This window comes from Manis pentadactyla, chromosome 12, assembly GCF_030020395.1.
Source record: "Manis pentadactyla isolate mManPen7 chromosome 12, mManPen7.hap1, whole genome shotgun sequence".
Lineage (NCBI taxonomy): Eukaryota > Metazoa > Chordata > Mammalia > Pholidota > Manidae > Manis > Manis pentadactyla.
The window spans coordinates 11,621,228-11,639,672 of NC_080030.1; the positions used below are offsets into that span (position 1 = coordinate 11,621,228).

At 48.6% G+C, this 18,445-nt stretch overlaps 1 protein-coding gene across 11 annotated transcripts in view; it reads right to left on the reverse strand.

The window, feature by feature from the left end:
* The window catches only part of GATAD2A (GATA zinc finger domain containing 2A), a 98,365-nt gene that overhangs the window by 19,754 nt on the left and 60,166 nt on the right, over positions 1-18,445 (reverse strand). For 5 of the 11 annotated variants that reach the window (XM_036895642.2, XM_036895639.2, XM_036895641.2 and 2 more), the window contains one exon: positions 15,664-15,932. The exons of 2 other annotated variants lie outside the window; for them this stretch is intronic. In XM_036895642.2, the coding sequence (XP_036751537.2) occupies positions 15,664-15,926 (263 nt within the window). In that variant the 5' untranslated portion in view covers positions 15,927-15,932. The remainder of the gene's footprint in view (positions 1-15,663; positions 15,933-18,445) is intronic. 4 more of the 11 variants (XM_036895645.2, XM_036895637.2, XM_036895635.2 and 1 more) reach the window with 1 other exon arrangement.

Here is an 18,445-nt window from a genome sequence, read left to right on the forward strand (position 1 = left end):
TCGGGAAACCCCAACAAACAGTGCCAGGACCAGTGTTGTCACATTGTGGGCAACACCTGCACAAAGAAGTACAAGCTACTGGTTTATTAAGCCTCAACCCCAATACACGTCATTTCATCCTGTGACAAGACGAAGCTGCTGTGTACCAACGTGGGATGGCCGTCTGGACAAAAGCTCGTGGGCCCGCCCACGCTCACGAAACAGACAAGACACACACTGCAGTCATTCAGACTTGGGTGTCTGGCAAACACTTCCTGCAAAAGGGTCAAAGCCTGTCACTTCAAGGATAACAAATGACAGTATTTGTCACCAATGATAAAGTCGAAACTTCTGACAAGCAAAATGTAGAATTTGGAAAACGTGTCTGTCACTGTAAGCCCAAAGGCTTCCCAGCAGATCAGACATGAACTAACCTGATTTTGTGATACTGAATAATGAAATTTGTCAGTATCTGAAAGCTCTCAGTAAACTAGTATTTTCTCATGTTCAAATATGAATAAAAGCACATTCCAGGGGGAGAAAAGAACTCTCCCAGGCAGAAGAATCCCCAATAATTCGTGCTTGGAGGAGAGGGAGCAGGACTCCCCATCCCTTAGGTGTGGGCTGTGCATGCTGACTTCCTTCCAAAGGGCACAGCAAGGGATGGGAGAGGAGGGAGACTTCACAGTGGATACGTCTGATAGCCACTACCTCAGTCAGGGGACCAGGGTCAGTAGTGTCAGAGCAAAAAGTGACAACGGTGGCACATGCCCTGGATACAGTGTGACAAGAAGGGCGCCTCACCTCTGGTCCCCCACATACCCGTCACCCCAGTCCAACCAGAAGAAAAACACCAGACAAATCCCACCTGAGGGGCCTTCTGACCAGTCTTCCTCAAAACTGACAGTCATCAAAAACAAGAAAGTCCTAGAAACTGCCTCACAGCCCAGAGGAGCCTAAGGAGACGTGTCGACTAAATGCCAAACACTGAGATCCTGGGACAAAAAAGTACGAACTGAGGGCATCTGAATAAAGCATAGATTTTGGTCAACAGTAACACACAGATGTTGGGTCGCTACGTGCGGCCAATGTTCTACAGCAGAGCTGAACCTTGAACACCTTGGGCTGCAGGGGTGCTGACTCCAGTGCAGCTGGAAAATATGCCTGCACTTAACTGACTCCCAAAGACCTTAACTACTAACAGTTGCCTATTAGCAGCTGCCCGGAAGCCTCACTGACGACATGAACGGTCAATGAACACGTATTGTATGTCATATGGCATACTGTATTCTTACAATAAAGTAAGCTAGAGAAAAGAAAATGTTTTTTCAAGTTGTCATGCCTCTCCAAAATACTTACCAATGTATTTATTGAAAAGAATCAGAGTATAAGTTGACCCATGTGTGCAGTTCAAACTTGAGTTGTTCAAGGATCACCTGTAATCTGTTAATAGGGGAGGTGCGGGGTGGGGTGTGCAGAACAATCTTTGCAACTTTTCTCTAATCTAAAACTATCCTAAAATTGTAAATTTCTTTAAAAAAAGGTGAAAAAAGGTCGTTCTGTCCGAAGTGCAAGAGAAATGGACAGATTTTAACGTAACGAAATACAAAAAGTTCACCAATGAGGTTTCAGAGCCTGCAGTACAACTAACCATTAGGGACCGCCGCTTTGTGTCTGGTGCCAATTGAAGGAAGAAACGCACAACTCTCCTGAGAGGCGGACCAAACATCCCTCCCCGCTCCAAACGCTTTTCTGTGTGAGGCTGGACTTTCTTCACATGCTTCCACCCCAACTACTTATCAGGAGACTGGACGCAGCAGTAGATATGGGAATCCAGCTGTCTATTAAGCCAAGAACAAAAAAGATTCGCAGAAGAGTTACCTTTTTATAAAAATGTTATTTACGCTAACCCATAGTAGGTTTATTATTGTCATCTTTAAATGAATTAGTTGAGTATTTTCAAGTTTTCTGACAGTAAATGACAACAGATATTAACCACAGAACCAAATGTTCTCTGGGGCCCAGAGATGGGAAAGGGGCTGAGTCTCCGCTTCCGTCCCAGGGCTCCCCATCCCTGTCACGGACACCAGGTCTGAGCAAAGGCCCGGAGTGGGGTCCTCTTGACATGTTACAGTCACATGGCTTCCTCTTGCTGCCAAACTTCTGTTTTGAAAAGTGAGGCATACTAAAATTTTAATAGGACTCATGCCATAGAGATACACTGTAATTTCCCTATAAAATTAATCTACTCAATTATAATAAATAAAATCTGGTAAACCTATTCCTGTGGCCTTAAAAGCAACAACTGTAGACACAGTTAGACAATTCGGAGAACTTGGCACCACCCTGACCCCTGCAGGTGCAGATGTGGCCAGTCGCATGCCCCAGGCCCCCGATGTCAGGACACCACCCCAAATCTCACACCCCACGCCCCCTACCACGAAGGCACCTCCTCCCTCCTCCAGCATGTCTACCTCCAGGTGCCCTCATGTCCAGGGGTCCCGCAAGCTTCTGGGCTTCACCCAGGCCCAGAGTATCACCTCTCCCCCATTCAGGGGGCCCTGCATGGCCCTCCTCCTGGCCAGACAACCACACCCTGCTGCCACCACCGTGCACCCTCTCAGGCCCTGACTGTGGCCAAATACAACAGCTCCAGAGTCTGAGATCCCTGAACACCCAATTTCGGGGCTGTGAGCTCCCTAAAATGTGCCATCCAACCACATTGCCCATGGCACTGCAAGTCCTCCTGAGGAAAGGCAGGGTCACGCCTGGCCAGGTCTTTCTCTTCAGCGCGCACTGCTGTGGGAAAGCCACCTCCCAAAGCTGCCAGGGCCCCATCATGAGGACCCTCCAGGCACCAGGTCTCAGGCCCACCAAGACCCAAAGCTCTTCCGTGTGGTTATTTACATCACAACTATTTTTAAGACCTAAGCTTCTAAAATCAGCAGTCTTATGGCTTGAGACTCAACGAAGAAGACACGTAGTAATGTCTGGTGTGTCTCCCATTGCCCCCACCTCCTCTCCCACCCCGTCCCCAGGCAGGCCCCTCTGTGCCAGTCTAGGCTATTTCAGCCACAGGGAGCTCAGGGTCTCCTAAGGCAGCTGGCCCTGCCTGGACCCAGCCAGGAGCGTCTGAGGTTCAAGAGCGACCGGAGGAGACATCGGGTCCCACGAGGGTGGAGTGAGCTGCCCGGGCCACACGGGGTGGGCATGGCGTCCAGTTGCTGGACACCGTATTCTTCCACCAACACCTGCGGCCCACGCCTTAGGCTCATCAACAAACTCCAATGCACATGCTCCTCTCTTAGAGGAAAACCACCTGAGAAACCTCCTGCCATAGGCTGGCTCTCATTTTCCTCCAGGGTTGTTTTCTGCTGAGAAAATTCTCCTCAAGGTGGGAGCCTGCTTGCCCCACCTAGGGTCACACACAAGCAAGGGAGGTCATAGGCCACTCCTGTTTCTATCTGCTCCACACACAGGGTGCCCCCTTCACCCCACTCCTTCTCCAGGTTTCAGGCAGTCGTGAGGGACAGGATGGGGTTCCTCAGGCCAGAGTGCTCACCCCCAGGTTTGTTATGGTTCTGGTACAAGTGCTTTCAATATAGCAGAGAAACTGGCAAAAGATAAAAAGCCACTGCAGGAGCTCGGCTTTGGTCAGCACAGTGGAGGGATGGCCAGAGCACCAGTTACACATTAGGGGTCTGTCAGCACAAGACAAAAAAAGCACTAGCAAAGAGCTAGCAGGAATATGTGTTTCTCAGAAGTTATCAGAAATTCAACTGCAGAATTATACAGGATAATTTCAAAATAAGGAAGTGATCCGCTTCTCTCAGAGGTGTGCAGGGGAGTTTCTAGCTTACAGGGTGAATGCTCTCAGGTGCTTACCAATGACCGTACACAGTGGCCTTCCGGTGCCTGTCAGGCCACTTCATGACAACAACGCGAAAGTCAGGTACCATCCAGGGAGGGGGGGACCACCCTCCAATGCCAGAGGAGGGCGTCGGAAAGGCTCCAGTAGGTGGCTCCTCACCTGTCCCCAACTGGCTCACCCTGGGAGCCAGAAACAGGGCACCCAGAGTCTGTCACCCTGGTACCCCATAATAATCTAGTGTGTTTGGAAGTATAAATGAACCCTTCAAGTTTCAATTATTTCAAACCTGGAATAAGATACAGTCCAGAATAATGGTAGGCAGACAGAATTGGGATGATGAGCCCACAGAGAAGGGGTAAGGCAGAGAATGAGGAGACAAGAGAGGCCATGAAAGTTTGGAGAGGTGGCAGGAGAGGCAGGGAAGGAAACATGGGACCAGGAACTGACAGCCGAGGCAACATACCTCTCATTCCACACACACTGAGCACCCTAAGAAACACAAGCAGGCTGCACACTTCTAGCTGGAGCTGAAGGAGCTTCTCCCTGAGCCCTGCGGCCTCTCCTGGAAGTCACCCAGCAGCAGAAAATTAGCAAATGAAAGGCAGTAGCCAGCCCACGACAGGTGCTGGGGAGGGGCTGGGCTCCAGAGAGCGTCCCACAGAGCGCCAGAGCCCCCAGACTCAGGGGAGAGATGGTCACATGGAAGGAAAGAGGCTTCCGGTTGCAGGACAGCCAAAGCTCTCACTCATGAGAGGGTGCATGCGTGTGTTGAGCCTGTGAGGAAGACCATCGGAGATCCAGGGTGAGGGCAACAACCACACCTACCCAGGCTGCACGGGAACCTGAATCTCATGACCACAGCTGTGTCACATTCACCCAGCTTGCTCAAGGACAACATTCCTGCAGACAGCTGGCTAGCGGGCCAGGCACAGCTGTGGTGGGCACAGTCCTGAGAATAGGGTGAGTGAGGTGGAGGGCTCAGGTCTGCACATGTCCTGAGGACCTCCCCACCCCCACCACAGGCAGCCAGGGCAGCAAGAATAACCCTTCTATCACCATGGGGAACAAGGTGACAGTCACAGAAGTAGGCCTGAACCTGGACCCACACCTTTCTGGAGACCCTGTGGCTAAAACTGTGAAGACTGACACCATCAAGAGGTGAAGGGGCCAGACCCCCATACCTGCAAGAGTAAAATGGCCCAGATGATTTGGGGGAAAGGCCTGGCAGTTCCTCTGAAACAGCTCAACAGGCACCCATTCTGTTGACGCTGCAACCTGACTGATCCCCAGGCGTTCTACAGGAAAAATGACCATCGTGTTCACATGAAGACCCCCGCAGGGATGACCAAGGTGGCCATCGTGCTCATGCCACCCCACACTGGAGACGGCGATGCCTGGGGGTGGGAGTGGGGACAAGGCCTCTCCACACAGAAGGCACCCAGCACAACACTGATACCCACAGGGACGATTTCCAGAGGACCCGGAGAGCAGCCAGACCCCACCAAGCACCTACTGAACAATTCCATTTCTACAAGTCTGAGAAGAGGCCTGACTGGTCTAGGGTGGGAAAGTACACCCAGTCAGAAAGGGCAGGAAACGCAGGTATGGCTCCGGGGAACTTCCTGGGGTGATGCTGAGGTCCTGGACTACACAGGTGGGCACAGGCGTGAAAACTACAGGAAAAGAGGCTCACGCCTTGTGCACCACTATTAACCTCCCAGCGTTTACTTTACCCTTCGCCTCCCGAGGGGCTGCTTGTAGAGAACATTCCAAACAACAAGGACTCAATCTACGACCCGGGGAGTCATCTCGGAAAAGTTAAGGGATGCACAATTTTCCTGGGGGCCCCCTTTCTACACAGAACAAGGCCATCGACACAGTCCCGGGTTAGAGACAACAGGCAGCTGCACTATCACATTACTTTCAGAGTCGTTTTGCTCTGGAAGAGGACTCAGGTGTTAGTACGGGTGTGGACGACGTGCCTGCACATGCCTCAAGCCCCACAGTGGGCTCAGTCCTGACTCAATCAAAGGGCCAGCCCATGAGATCCCTGGGTGTTGAAGAGCAGGTGGCTGCTCTAAGGAAGTGTAACCCCCACTGCCCAGCTTGGTGAATGCCAAAGTCTCTAAAGAAAGCTGGGGCACTGTCATCAAGGATACCAGCTTCAGCAGAGGAGCCCTGCTTTACAGGCCTGGTAAGCAGAGGGCACCTTCAGTACATTTTATAGTCTTATTAAAGTTCCCAAGTGCTTGAGTGAGGATGTGGAAAGCTAGAAAAACTAAAGCCAAGAACAGCTCTAATGGCTCAGATGCTACTGCCAGCTTCAAGGCCCAGGGCCCCTCAGTAGCAGAGAGAGGTCCCTCCCACCCACATCATAGGTTAGGGCCTTGGGCTGAGCGAAGCCCCCTCCCACAGCAAATGAGATGCCCAATGCAATGGGAGAAAAGGAGCCAGGAGAGAACATAACAGCTGCCCTGAGGCTACACACCCCAAAAAGAACCAGGGACATCTGCCCAACATCCACCAAGGCCTGAGTGGCAGGCTGTTAAGAAGCAGAAGCTGCACTCCAAGTCTCCTCCTGCCCCACCCATGGGGCCCCCCAAGTTTCCTCCCAGGTAAAATGAGGAAGTAGAGTCTGCTTAACCTACAACCCCTCAACTGCAAATCTTTCTCTCCAAGACCTCTGCACCTTCTTTCATAGAACAGTGCTCCAAACACTTGCTGAGTGGCCAGACCCTGTCCTATCATTTCTGCCCCCAGGCTCCGGCCCGGTGCCAGTCACAGAGCAGGGCTGGTCCTGGCCTGCTGACTATCCTGGGAGGGCTGCTGCCTCAGAAGGCGGCACACACAAACACATTCCCAGTGAAGCGTGGGGTGGCTGTTCAGAGAGCCCCTACCCCAGAGACCCAGAGCAACAAGGAACCAAGTCCTTACCTTTCAGAAGAGAAGAGGCTCATGTTTTACTGATTTAAATGACCCTCCACCTAAGGAGTAGGGGAGGGGGGGCATGCTGTGTGTGGCCCAGATTATTTCAACAGTCTGTGACAGACTCCTCTATAGGAAAGTGCAGAAGTACAATCTGTTTAGTACAGAAACCAGAGAAGCCTGCACGGCTTCCTCTGCCAGCCCCGGTTCTAGCTCCCCCAACAGTCCCAACTTGGGGTGCAGTAGGGGTGGGGCAGCATGTACCCATGATCTGGGGGTTGGTCTCACAACACCAACAAGCCCAACTTCTACCTCTGCGGATTTCTGTTTTTCCGTGAGCCTGTTTAGGGATGTCAGAACGGAAACCAAACTATTCTAACCTGATGTGTTTTTTTACATCCATATTGAGGTATAATTTACATACCACAAAATTCATCCATTGTAAAAGTACAATTCAATGATTCTTAGTAAACCTACACTTGTGCAATCATCACCAAAATTCAGTTTTAGAACACTTCCATCACCCTGAAAAGTTCCCTTGTGCCCATGAGCTGTTCATCACTGCTGCCACACCCACCCGCCCCTGCAGACCACGATCACTCTGGGTCTCTAAGTTTGCTTCTTTGGACACCCTGCAGATGAAATTATGCGCTATGTGGTTTCTGGGTCTGCTGTCTCCCCTTTGGCATGGTGAGTCTGAGGTTCATCCGTGCTGCAGCACAAAATCGGTACTTTGGTATTTTACTGCTGAATTGTAATCCACTACATGGGTACAGCATGTTCTGTTATTCCACAGCTATCTGGACTGCTTCAACTTTGTGACTATCATACTCCTGTGGACACCTATGTGCCTGTCTTTGTGTGGACACACTTTCATTTCTCTTGGGTATATTCACTGGATAGATTGCTAAGTCATGTCGAACATTCATGTCTAACTGTGTAAGACATTGCCAAACAGTTTATGCCATTCCCACCAGCAATGTATGAGGGTTCCAGTTACTCCACATCCTTGTCAACACTGGTTATTACCAATCTTTGTTATTATAGACACACTTCAGATTTGTTTTATGGCCTGGCATTTGGTCTGCGCTGGAGAACATCTCATGTGCACATAAGAGGAGGTATTTCAGAGTCACCAGGTAGGGCGTTCTACAGATGTCCATTAGGGCAAATGGATCAACAATGCTAGCACTCTTCAAGTCTTCTTGACTCTTGCCGATTCCCATTTAGTTGCTTTACCAGTTACTCAGAGTGGAGTACCAAAACCTCTAACCATAACTGATGAATTGCCTATTTCTACTCAGTCCTGCAGTTTATGCTTCAGGATTTTGAGGTTCTGTACTTAGGTGCATATACATGTATGGCTGCTCTGTCTTCCTGATATATTGAAATGAAATGTCCCTCTTTGATTCCAGTAATTTTTCTTTTCTTTTTTTTTATTAAGGTATTACTGATATACACTCTTATGAAGGTCTGATGTGAAAAAACAATGTGGTTCCTACATTTACCCGTATTACCTAGTCCCCACCCACTATACCCCATTGCAGTCACTCCCCATCAGTGTATTAAGATGCCACAGATTCACTATTTACCTTCTCTGTGCTACACTGTTTTCCCCGTGACCCCTCACACCATGTGTACTAAACATAATACCCCTCAATCCCCTTCTCCTTACCTCCCCACTTGCCCTCCCACACCCCTCCCTTTGGTAACCACTAGTTCCTTCTTGGAGTCTCTGAGTCTGCTGCTGTTTTGTTCCTTCACTTTTGCTTCGTTGTTATTCTTCACAAATGAGGGAAATCATTTGACACTTGTCTTTCTCTGCCTGGCTTATTTCACCTCCAGCTCCATCCATGTTGTTGTAAATGGTAGGATGTTTCTTTCTTATGGCTGAATAGTATTCCCTTGTGTATATGTACCACATCTTCTTTATCCATTCATCTACTGATGGACACTTAGGTTGCTTCCATATCTTGGCTACTGTAAATAGTGCTGCGATAAACATAGGGGTGCATCTGTCTTTTGTAATCTGAGAAGTTGTATTCTTTGAGTAAATTCCAAGGAGTGGGATTCCCGGATCAAATGGTATTTCTATTTTTAGTTTTTTGAGGAACCTCCATATTGCTTTCCACAATGGTTGAACTAGCTTACATTCCCACCAGCAGTGTAGGAGGGTTCCCCCCTTTCTCCGCATCCTCGCCAGCATTTGTTGTTCTTAGTCTTTTCAATGCTGGCCATCCTTACTGGTGTGAGGTGATATCTCATTGTGGTTTTAATTTGCACTTCCCTGATGATTAGTGATGTGGAGCATCTTTTCATGTGTCTGTTGTCCATCTGAATTTCTTCTTTGGAGAATTGTCTCTTCATATCCTCCGCCCATTTTTATTTTTTGGAAAGAGTCACAGGTTTAATATTAACAAATAATAGATGATACAGAAATGTTTAGCGGGTGCCAGGCAATTTTGTAGCATTTTACATATGTAACTCAGTTACTTCTCACCACAAACAAGAGTAGTATTCTTTTACATATGAGGTTGGGCGGCAGAGAAATTACTTAAGGTCACATAATACTTAAGGTCACACAGCTAATTACTGGCAGAAATGAGATTCAAATCCAAGCAGTCTTAACTCCAGAACCCATGCACTGAGTACTATGCTGTGTACTTTGTCACAATTAGATGTTAAAGAATTCATGCTGTTTGCGATCAGCTTGGAAAATCCAGTGCTGAATGGCAAACACTTTCCACACTTAACCATAGATTTTTTTTTTTTTGAGAGGGTATCTCTCATATTTATTGATCAAATGGTTGTTAACAACAATAAAATTCTGTATAGGGGACTCAATGCACAATCATTAATCAACCCCAAGCCTAACTCTCAACAGTCTCCAATCTTCTGAAGCATAATGAACAAGTTCTTACATGGTGAACAGTGCAAGGGCAGTCATATCACAGGAACTTTTGGTTTTGATCACGCATCATGAACTATAAACAATCAAGTCAGATTTGATTATTCATTTGATTTTTATACTTGATTTATATGTTAATCCCACATTTCTCCCTTATTTATTTTTTTAATAAAATGCTGAAGTGGTAGGTAGATGCAAGATAAAGATAGAAAGCATAATTTAGTGCTGTAAGAGGGCAAGTGTACATGATCAGGTGTGTGCCTATAGACTAAGTATTAATCCAAGCTAGACAAGGGCAACAAAACATCCACGGATGTAGATTTCTCTCAAAACAGGGGGGGATGAGGTTCTAAGCCTCACCTCTGTTGATCCCCAATTTCTCACCTGATGGCCCCCCTGCAACTGTGCCTGTCTTAGGCTGTTCCTCCCTTGAGGAATCTTACCCGTCTCTGGCTAACCAGCCATCTTCCGGGGCCATACAGGGAAATGTAAAATTGGTAAGTGAGAGAGAAGCAATATTCTTTGAAAAGATTAGCTTTTTACTTCTTTGCAGATTTATGCCCTGTGGCTTCTATGCCCAGCACCTCCGCCCATTTTTTAATCAGGTTATTTGCTTTTTGGGTGTTGAGGAGTGTGAGCTCTTGATATATTTTGGATGATAACCCCTTGTCAGTTATGTCATTTACAAATATATTCTCCTATACTGTAGGATGCCTTTTTGTTCTGTTGATGGTGTCTTGCCGTACAGAGCTTTTTAGTTTGATGTAGTCCCATGACTTCATTTTTGCTTTTGTTTCCCTTGCTCGAGGAGATGTGTTCAGGAAGAAGTTGCTCATGTTTATATTCAGGAGATTTTGGCCTATGTTGTCTTCTAAGAGTTTTATGGCTTCATGACTTACATTCAGGTCTTTGATGCATTTCGAGTTTACTTTTGTGTATGGGGTTAAACAATAATCCAGTTTCATTCTCTTGCGTGTAGCTGTCCAGTTTTGCCAACACCAGTTGTTGAAGAGGCTGTCATTTCCCCATTGTCTGTCCATGGCTCCTTTATCGTATATTAATTGACTGTATATGGTTGGGTTTGTATGTGGGCTCTCTAGTCTGTTCCATTGGTCTATGGGTCTGTTCTTATGCCAGTACCAAATTGTCTTGATTACTGTGGCTTTGTAGCAGAGCTTGAAGTTGGGGGGTGTAATCCCCCCTGCTATATTCTTTCTTCTCAGGATTGCTTTGGCTGTTCGGGGTCTTTTGTGGTTCCAGTTCCATATGAATTTTAGAACAATTTGCTCTAGTTCATTGAAGAATGCTGTTGGTATTTTGTTAGGAATTGCACTGAATCTGTAGATTGCTTTAGGCAGGATGGCCATTTTAACAATATTAATTCTTCCTATCCATGAGCACGGGATATTTCCATTTATTGGTATCTTCTTTAATTTCTCTCATGAGTGTCTTGTAGTTTTCAGGGTATAGGTCTTTCACTTCCTTGGTTAGGTTTATTCCTAGGTATTTTATTCTTTTTGATGCAATTGTGAACAGAATTGCTTTCCTGATTTCTCAATTTTTTAATTTTAAACTGTATTTTATCTGGTTTCAATACAGTTGCTCTTTCTTATGGTTACTTTGGTGTATCTTTTCCCATCATTTTAAGGGATTCTAAGCATCTTTTAACCTAGGGGTATCTCTTAATAGGCAACATATAAATAAGCTGAATCTCACTTTTTTATCTGGTATAATAATCTGCCTTTTCACTGGGGTGTTTAGACCATTCATATTTAATTCAAGTATTGATATGGTTGGATTTACATTTTGTCATTTTGCTATTTGTTTTCTATGTATCTTCCTTTTGTTCCTCTGTTCATTAACTGCCTTCTTTTGTAGTAAGTATTTAGTGTACAACCTAAAGTATTCTGTTGATCTGTTGACTTTTTTTAAACTATAAAGTTATATTCTAAATAGCAGCTCCAGGATTAATAAGCATCTTATTAATTTACCATGATCTATTTCAGATTAATACTAAGTTGATCCTGATAAAATGTAGAAACTTTACTCCAGTATAATTTGGTTTCATTCCTCCTGTTTTTGTACTATAATTGTCTATTACACCCGTTATAAACACAACAGACTGCTGTGTGCCTTTGGTCAACTTGCAGAGTTGAAATGGTTGTTTTTGTCAATTCTGACCAGTGTTATAGTTAACACTTTGTACAATGTTGTCTTTTAAGATGAAATGAGAAAAAATAATATTCTTTTCTATTAGCCCACATATTTACCATTTCCAGTGCTCCTTATTTCCTCCTGTGAACCGAAGTTACCAATTATCCTTTTCTTTAAACCTGCAGAACTAGCAGCTCTGCCAGCAATGGATTCTCTCAGTCTTTGTTTATCTGAAAATGTCTTTTTTGCCTTCATTTCTGAAGGACAGTTTTGTTGGACAGAGAGTTCTGTTGTGACAGTTTCCTTCTCTGACTACTCCGTCCTTCAGCCCACTTTGGGTTCCCCTATTTCGGGCGAGAAGTTGGCCGCCAACTGCATTAATACCCCCTGCACATGCTGCACACCACTCTACTGCATAAGTCTCTTCTCAGCCCAGCAGAGAAGACACTGGTCCTCACAGCCTGCCCATGGCCCTGCTGGCTGAACTGACAGTCTTGGACATGATTTAGTGGGAAGAACAATGATTCTGTTCGCCAAGGTTGAAGACATAATGGCCAAAAATGTTATTGGAGGAGTTCATCCAGGATGCTCAAAAAACCCTCAAATAGCACAAATACTAAGAGATGTATCCCTAGACCCATCAAAAAAAAGAGAGAATCTTGAAAGTAGCCAGAGCAAAGTGACTCAGCTCACCTCCTCACCACTGGAGCCGCAGAGGGCATGGGGGGTCTCCAGGCCCCAGGCCCCAGACTCTTGGCACTCGCACCCAAAGTCCAGCAGGTTCTTAAGCACAAACACGTCTCAGATTGTCATATGACTCCGGTCAATTTCCAGAGTGCTGAAATGGCTGATTATGGGGGTCAAATTTGTCTTGCTTTATAGTTATCCTGGAGGGGAAGGATTTGATAATCTCTCATACTCAGTCACTGCTGGAAGTTGCCCTCTAGCCTTGATTTATTTTGAAAATAAAAAGCACACACATTGGGAGACTAAGTTAGAAAAACTGCCAAAGAAAGATGGGACAGGGGGGCTATAGAGGGGGAGAAAACTGATGCTACCCCTTTATCGGCCTCTGCAAATAACCCGAGTAGTTATAAAAAAAAAAAAGTTGTATTTTAGTGCTTTCAATTCATCAGCTACTTACTTAAAGAAAAAGGAAATTTTCTCTCCTAGGAGAAACCAGAACCTCTCTCTACTCTTCAACATGCCCAAAGTGGGTCATAAGAATAAGACAGCAAAGAAAAATGAGACAGTTTTTTGGGGAAAAAAACCTAAACAGAAATTCTGGAAACAAAATACTACACAGCAGTGAAAATGAATTACCTACTGCTCAACTCAACAGCATGGGTAAATCTCATAAACATTACACTGAATGAAAGCAAGCAAAGGGCATAGGCTATATAATTTCATTTATTTAAAGTACAAAAACAGGAAAAAGTAATCTATGCTGTTAGAAGTCAAGAAAGTGGTTACCCTGGGAGGGTAGTGACAATAAGCTGACACGAGAGGGCCTCAGGAGTAGGTATTGTTTCTTGATGTAAGCTACAAAGATGTGTTCAGTTTGTGAAACTCTATCAGGTGGCAAGTGTGTACTCTTCAGGATGCATGCAACACCTCAATTAAAGAACAAAATGAAATTCTCTTGGCACAACAATCTAAAATTGGCATGCTCATCTTACGAGGCTCAGTGAATCTGAGGCAAAACAGCATCAGACAACGTAAACTGTGGCCAGATACAGCTGTGCCTTTGCATCTGCCCTGTGGGGGATTTCAGACCAGCCTGGGAAAGCAATGGAGCAACCACACAGTGCTACGGGGAGGTTCCCAAGGGATGTCCCAGGCCAGATGTTCTCAGCAAGGTCCCAAACACTACCTTTTTCTAACACAGAAACCGGGCCACTAACCTCAGAACAGGACTTGATCCTAAGATTCTGTCAAAATTTGCAACTGTACTTCTCCAATGAACCAGACAGAACATTCTACGTGGGAACTCAGGGACATGCTAGTTCCACTTGATGAAACCTGCCCACTCTATGCACGAAGACAGACAAACCAAGATCATCTGGTTGAAATCAGAAGTGTGATCTGACCCCAGCTCTGCCTACTGGCCACCAAAGCTAGGCTCTTTCCACACTCTCACACTGCTTTACAAAAGCCCTGGGGTGGCCTTGTCTGTAGGACCACCCTTGGCCCATGTGCCTAGATTAATCTCTGTCCCCTGCTCCCTTGCAACCTTTGTGTGTCATAAGACATCACTCTCACTGACTTCAGAGAACAACATCCCATCCTCTAAGTAACCTTGGATTGGAAGCCAATGGGCACAGTGTGGAAAGTCTGGAACCAAGAGGCCCAGAGGCCAAATGTAGCCCCCCAAGTTATAGCAACAGAAAGATCTGGGTTTGAGTGTCAACTCCGAGCTCCTTCAATATTTACTGACATGCTCTGCAGCGGGGCACAGTGATCACAGGAGAACGTGCACCTGGGCCCAGGAGCACCCGAGGAACCCGACAGATGTCCACAACACGGGCTCCTCCTCAGCCCAAGACTTGACTTGAGACACTGCTGAGGACAAAGTCCGAGGGAGGGAAAGGAGACCTAAGCTTACAATTTTATTTCTGGAACTTTAAAAGAAGCCTCTGGTTTTAGAACAGAGACTGCAAAAAGCAGAGCCAGACAGAAAAGACCTTTCTGGGTAAAGGGAATACAGAGCATGTCCCAACCTGACTATGATGCTTGCCTGGTGGGAGTGGGTTGGATTTTCCCATTTATCTTGAGGAGATAAGGATTTTAAAAGCTGAGAAATTCCAGGCCAGATGATCTCTGAACTCCTTAGGATCCCGACAGTCTGGGTTCCCAAAATGAATACAAAGACCACAGGCTGAGGCCCCTCTGTGGGGTCAGTTGACTCTCATGGGAAGGAACCTCTAGCTCTGCACCTGACACCCCCAATCCAACTGCAGGCAAATAGACATGGAGTGGAGTCTGGGTGGGGGAGAAGCTGCGAGGGAGATGAGGGATGGGCCAGGGAGGAGCTGTGGGGCTGGCCCAGGAGCTGTGGCCATACCCACAACCCCCAGGAGGGGATATCTGGCTCACATAGGACGTCTGGGTGTGAACACTCGGGAGAGAACGGTTCACTAAGGGAAGTGGTGATGGTAGGAGCTAGGCCTCGATTTCTCTTTATAGGAAGAAAAGGTTTCTGAGGAAATGGGGTGGTTCGTTGAGCCTTCATTCTTTCGAGCTTTTTCCTTAAGAACCTCATAAAAGCTAAGGATCAGGAAAGTTACTCCTGAAGTGATTGGTACTGACCAAGAAGAGCACAACACAGCACATCACAGAGAACCCAAGCATCCCCGCCCTCCATAACACACTGCCTACGTGAACAGCTGGCCCAGGAGAGGTGCACCAGGGCTGGGCTTCCAACTCTGCCCCCAGACAAGTGACTCAGGCAGGGCACAGCAACCCTGACCCCCCAAGCCCCAGATCTGAGAGCAAGGAGATGTGATTAAGTGAAAACCCATTTTCCTACAAATCAAAAACATCAAACTGGAGACACAACAAGTACAAGTTTGGCGGAGACCTGCTGTTGGCAGCGGAGCTGATGGAAAATACCTCCCTGTCCTATGAGACCCACATCCCATGCCATCAATGTCCGGGCCCCAGTGGGGACACCTCTTGGCCAGGATGGCACAGTGATGCCAGGGTAGGAGCCCATGACCATCTCCAAGTAACCCACAAAAAACTGCTTCCTACAGGCCTACGGGGCAGCCTCGCCCCACCTTCTCGGGTCCAGGCCTGGCACTGGGTCCAGGCCCCTCCCTCTCACCTGTGTGTGGTGCGCATGTCCACAGGCCCATCGCCCGCCTGCCCTTCGCCTCTGCCCATGGCCATCACCTCAGCCCCCCTAAGCGGTCCTTGGGCGGGGCCCGCTCCTGGCTCAGGCGTCACCCTCATGTCCGCATCAGTGTTTAAATCCGAAGCCAACAATCCTCTCTCCATTTTTATTTTCTTGCTGTCCACATCGTCCTCCACTGGGTCCCGTTCAAGTGCTCGTTTCTGACTCCGTGTTCGGCATGCTTCTTCAGTCATTCTGAACTTTGGGAGAAGGAGAAAACATTTTAACATGGCACAATGAGGCTGCTACCTTCTTAGAAACTTCTCAGGGGGTCAGCTGGGAGTGTTTTCCTTGCCATGTGATGATGGCAGTAGATACAACCATTGTGGGGCCCACAAAGTGTGCCCATGTCATGTCTTCAGAGTCTTGGGGAAGGCTGGGGCAGGAGCAGAACATCCGGGGCGCCGAGGCCTGTGGGGACCTGGGCAGGAACAATGGGAGGGGCAGCTTATGAGACAGAAGGAATTCTCTGTGCCCCAGACTCAAAAGCAAACAGAGCAAAACGGTTCTAGATCTGAACTCCCTGCCTGTAGGATTCTGAGTGACTGCACTGGATTGGAGGTGTTGAATCCAGGAAGGGGGACCACACTGCCTGCGCCCCGGAACTGCACTGACTCAGGGTTGATACTTCGCCTCCCCTTCTGTAAGGGGCTGCTTCCTCCCTCCAGCTGACCTCAGAGGGGTGAGAAGTGGGGACGGGGGGTGGGGGTGGGGTTCACATTTAACCCTTTGACTGCTGGCAAGGTAAACTGAGTGAGGTAAGGCCTGGCCCACTACCATGCCAGTTCCCTCTACCTGCAGCACACACATATCTTGACTTAAAGAAAGAAAAAGAAGAAAAAAACAGCTGAGTCAGTTTTTGATCCCATGACATCACTGGGCTCCACATGACCCTTCCCAGGATTCAGTTTGAGAGACAAAGCACTTTCCAGAAAACCAGTTTGAACCGGTTCCAGACAACAAGCTCAAGTGTTGTTAACCCTCACTGAGACGGGACAGACAACAGCGCAGTGATGTCTGTCTGCAGGGAGGCTACTGGCATTCCACAACAGAGTCTGGGACCTGGGCGCTTGCTCTTAAAGGGGCCACTCTGAGCCTGGCCTCGACGTCCCAACAGGGCAGAACATGGGAAATGAGATGCCAGAGCATCAGGATGTAAAAAGCCAGGCCAGAGTTCACTGGGGCCCAAAACACCATTTCGCTGCAAGGTTCTAGCTTAATTCCCAGGGTGCCAGTTCTCCACAGGGCAGTTGGTGCCCACACCCACCAGCACAGAGCTGGGGAGGAGCCCACTACATGAGCTCCTCACCAAGTGTCAGGGCACACCTGTGGCGCTGCCCACCCTGGAAGCCTACCGGGCTCCATCTGTGTCCACACAGGTAGCTTCCTCACCAGCTAGACTGGACAGACCCAGGCCAGCAGTCCACCTCCCGGGAGGCTAGCGGCAACAAAGCGGCCAAGGGACACGTGCTTCTGAGCTGACTCACTGACAATCTCTGTAATGCAGCTGATTTCACAAATGAGCAACAGCGAAGGGCCCTGCCCTAAAGGGCCCTTTCTGGACTCAGACAACAGAAAAAAAAGTGACAGCTGCTCTGTGCTCCGTGAGCAAGAGGAAGGGTGACCCGTCTGCACACGTTAGGCCCACATGGCCTGGCCAGAGCACTCAGCCATCTGCTCCTCGGGCAGGTCCCCCCATGGCCATGTCACCACTGGGGGACTGAGGGTGGGCCGAGAACTCTGAAGCTCAAAGGCCCAGGCCACCCCTCAGCCTCCTTCCGCCCCCGATCCCTCCTGGCTTCCCAGCCTGTGCCTGGCCACCCCAAACCACCCTGACCCTCCACTCTGGCTCGTTATATCCCAGCCAGTCCTCCACCACCTGCCCCAAGGGCAGCAAGGGGAGCTGCCACATCCCTCAGCCTGGGTTCCCACAGCCTCTGTCCTCCCACATGCCCTGAGCCCAAACCCCGTCAGCCCGCTCACTGGGTCTGCCAAGCCTGCCTCCCTGTGAGCCTGCAGATGAGCCCACAAACGTCGGGCGCCCCCCGTACTGCGGGTCATTTTTCCTCAGGTGACGCCTGAAACAGCAGCTCCTCATTTGGGGAACTGGATGACAGGGCAGTTGGGGTGGCAGGGATGGCAGGTACATGCACTCCGAGGGCCAGGGAGGAGGCTGGTGGGGCAGAAGGTGAGGGAAGCCAGGACCTCAGGGAAGGAGGGCCCTTGCTGGAGTTCAAAGCAGTTCTGTCCCGACAAGCTCCCAGCATCACCTGGTCCCCACTGCAGAGGGAGGCTCCAAAGTAGACGGAGAGAATGCACTGCCACATCTTGATGCCAGACCCCCCAATCCTGCACTGACCCCTACATGCTGCCCCACTCTGCCTCTGCGCTAGCCTGGCAGCCCCTGAGCAGCCTTCAGCCTTGTAAGCCTCCAGCTCCAAGCCATCAAGTTCATCTGAGCCCCAGACCTGCATGAAGTCCTTCCTACCAACTGCCCACATGAACGGGGGCGGGGGAGACAGCCGACAACCACGTTGCCGGGCGCCTGGTCACCAGACTGGCAAGGCAGTGCCCAAGCGACCTCACTTCATCATGGTGGGTGCAGGACAGTCACAGGGGCCAGAGCAGAGCCTCACAAGCACAGGGTTGCTCGCCGCAGGCCCAGCGACGACTGCAGCCTCAGGGCCCCCCAGCATCCCAGCTCTGGCAGCTG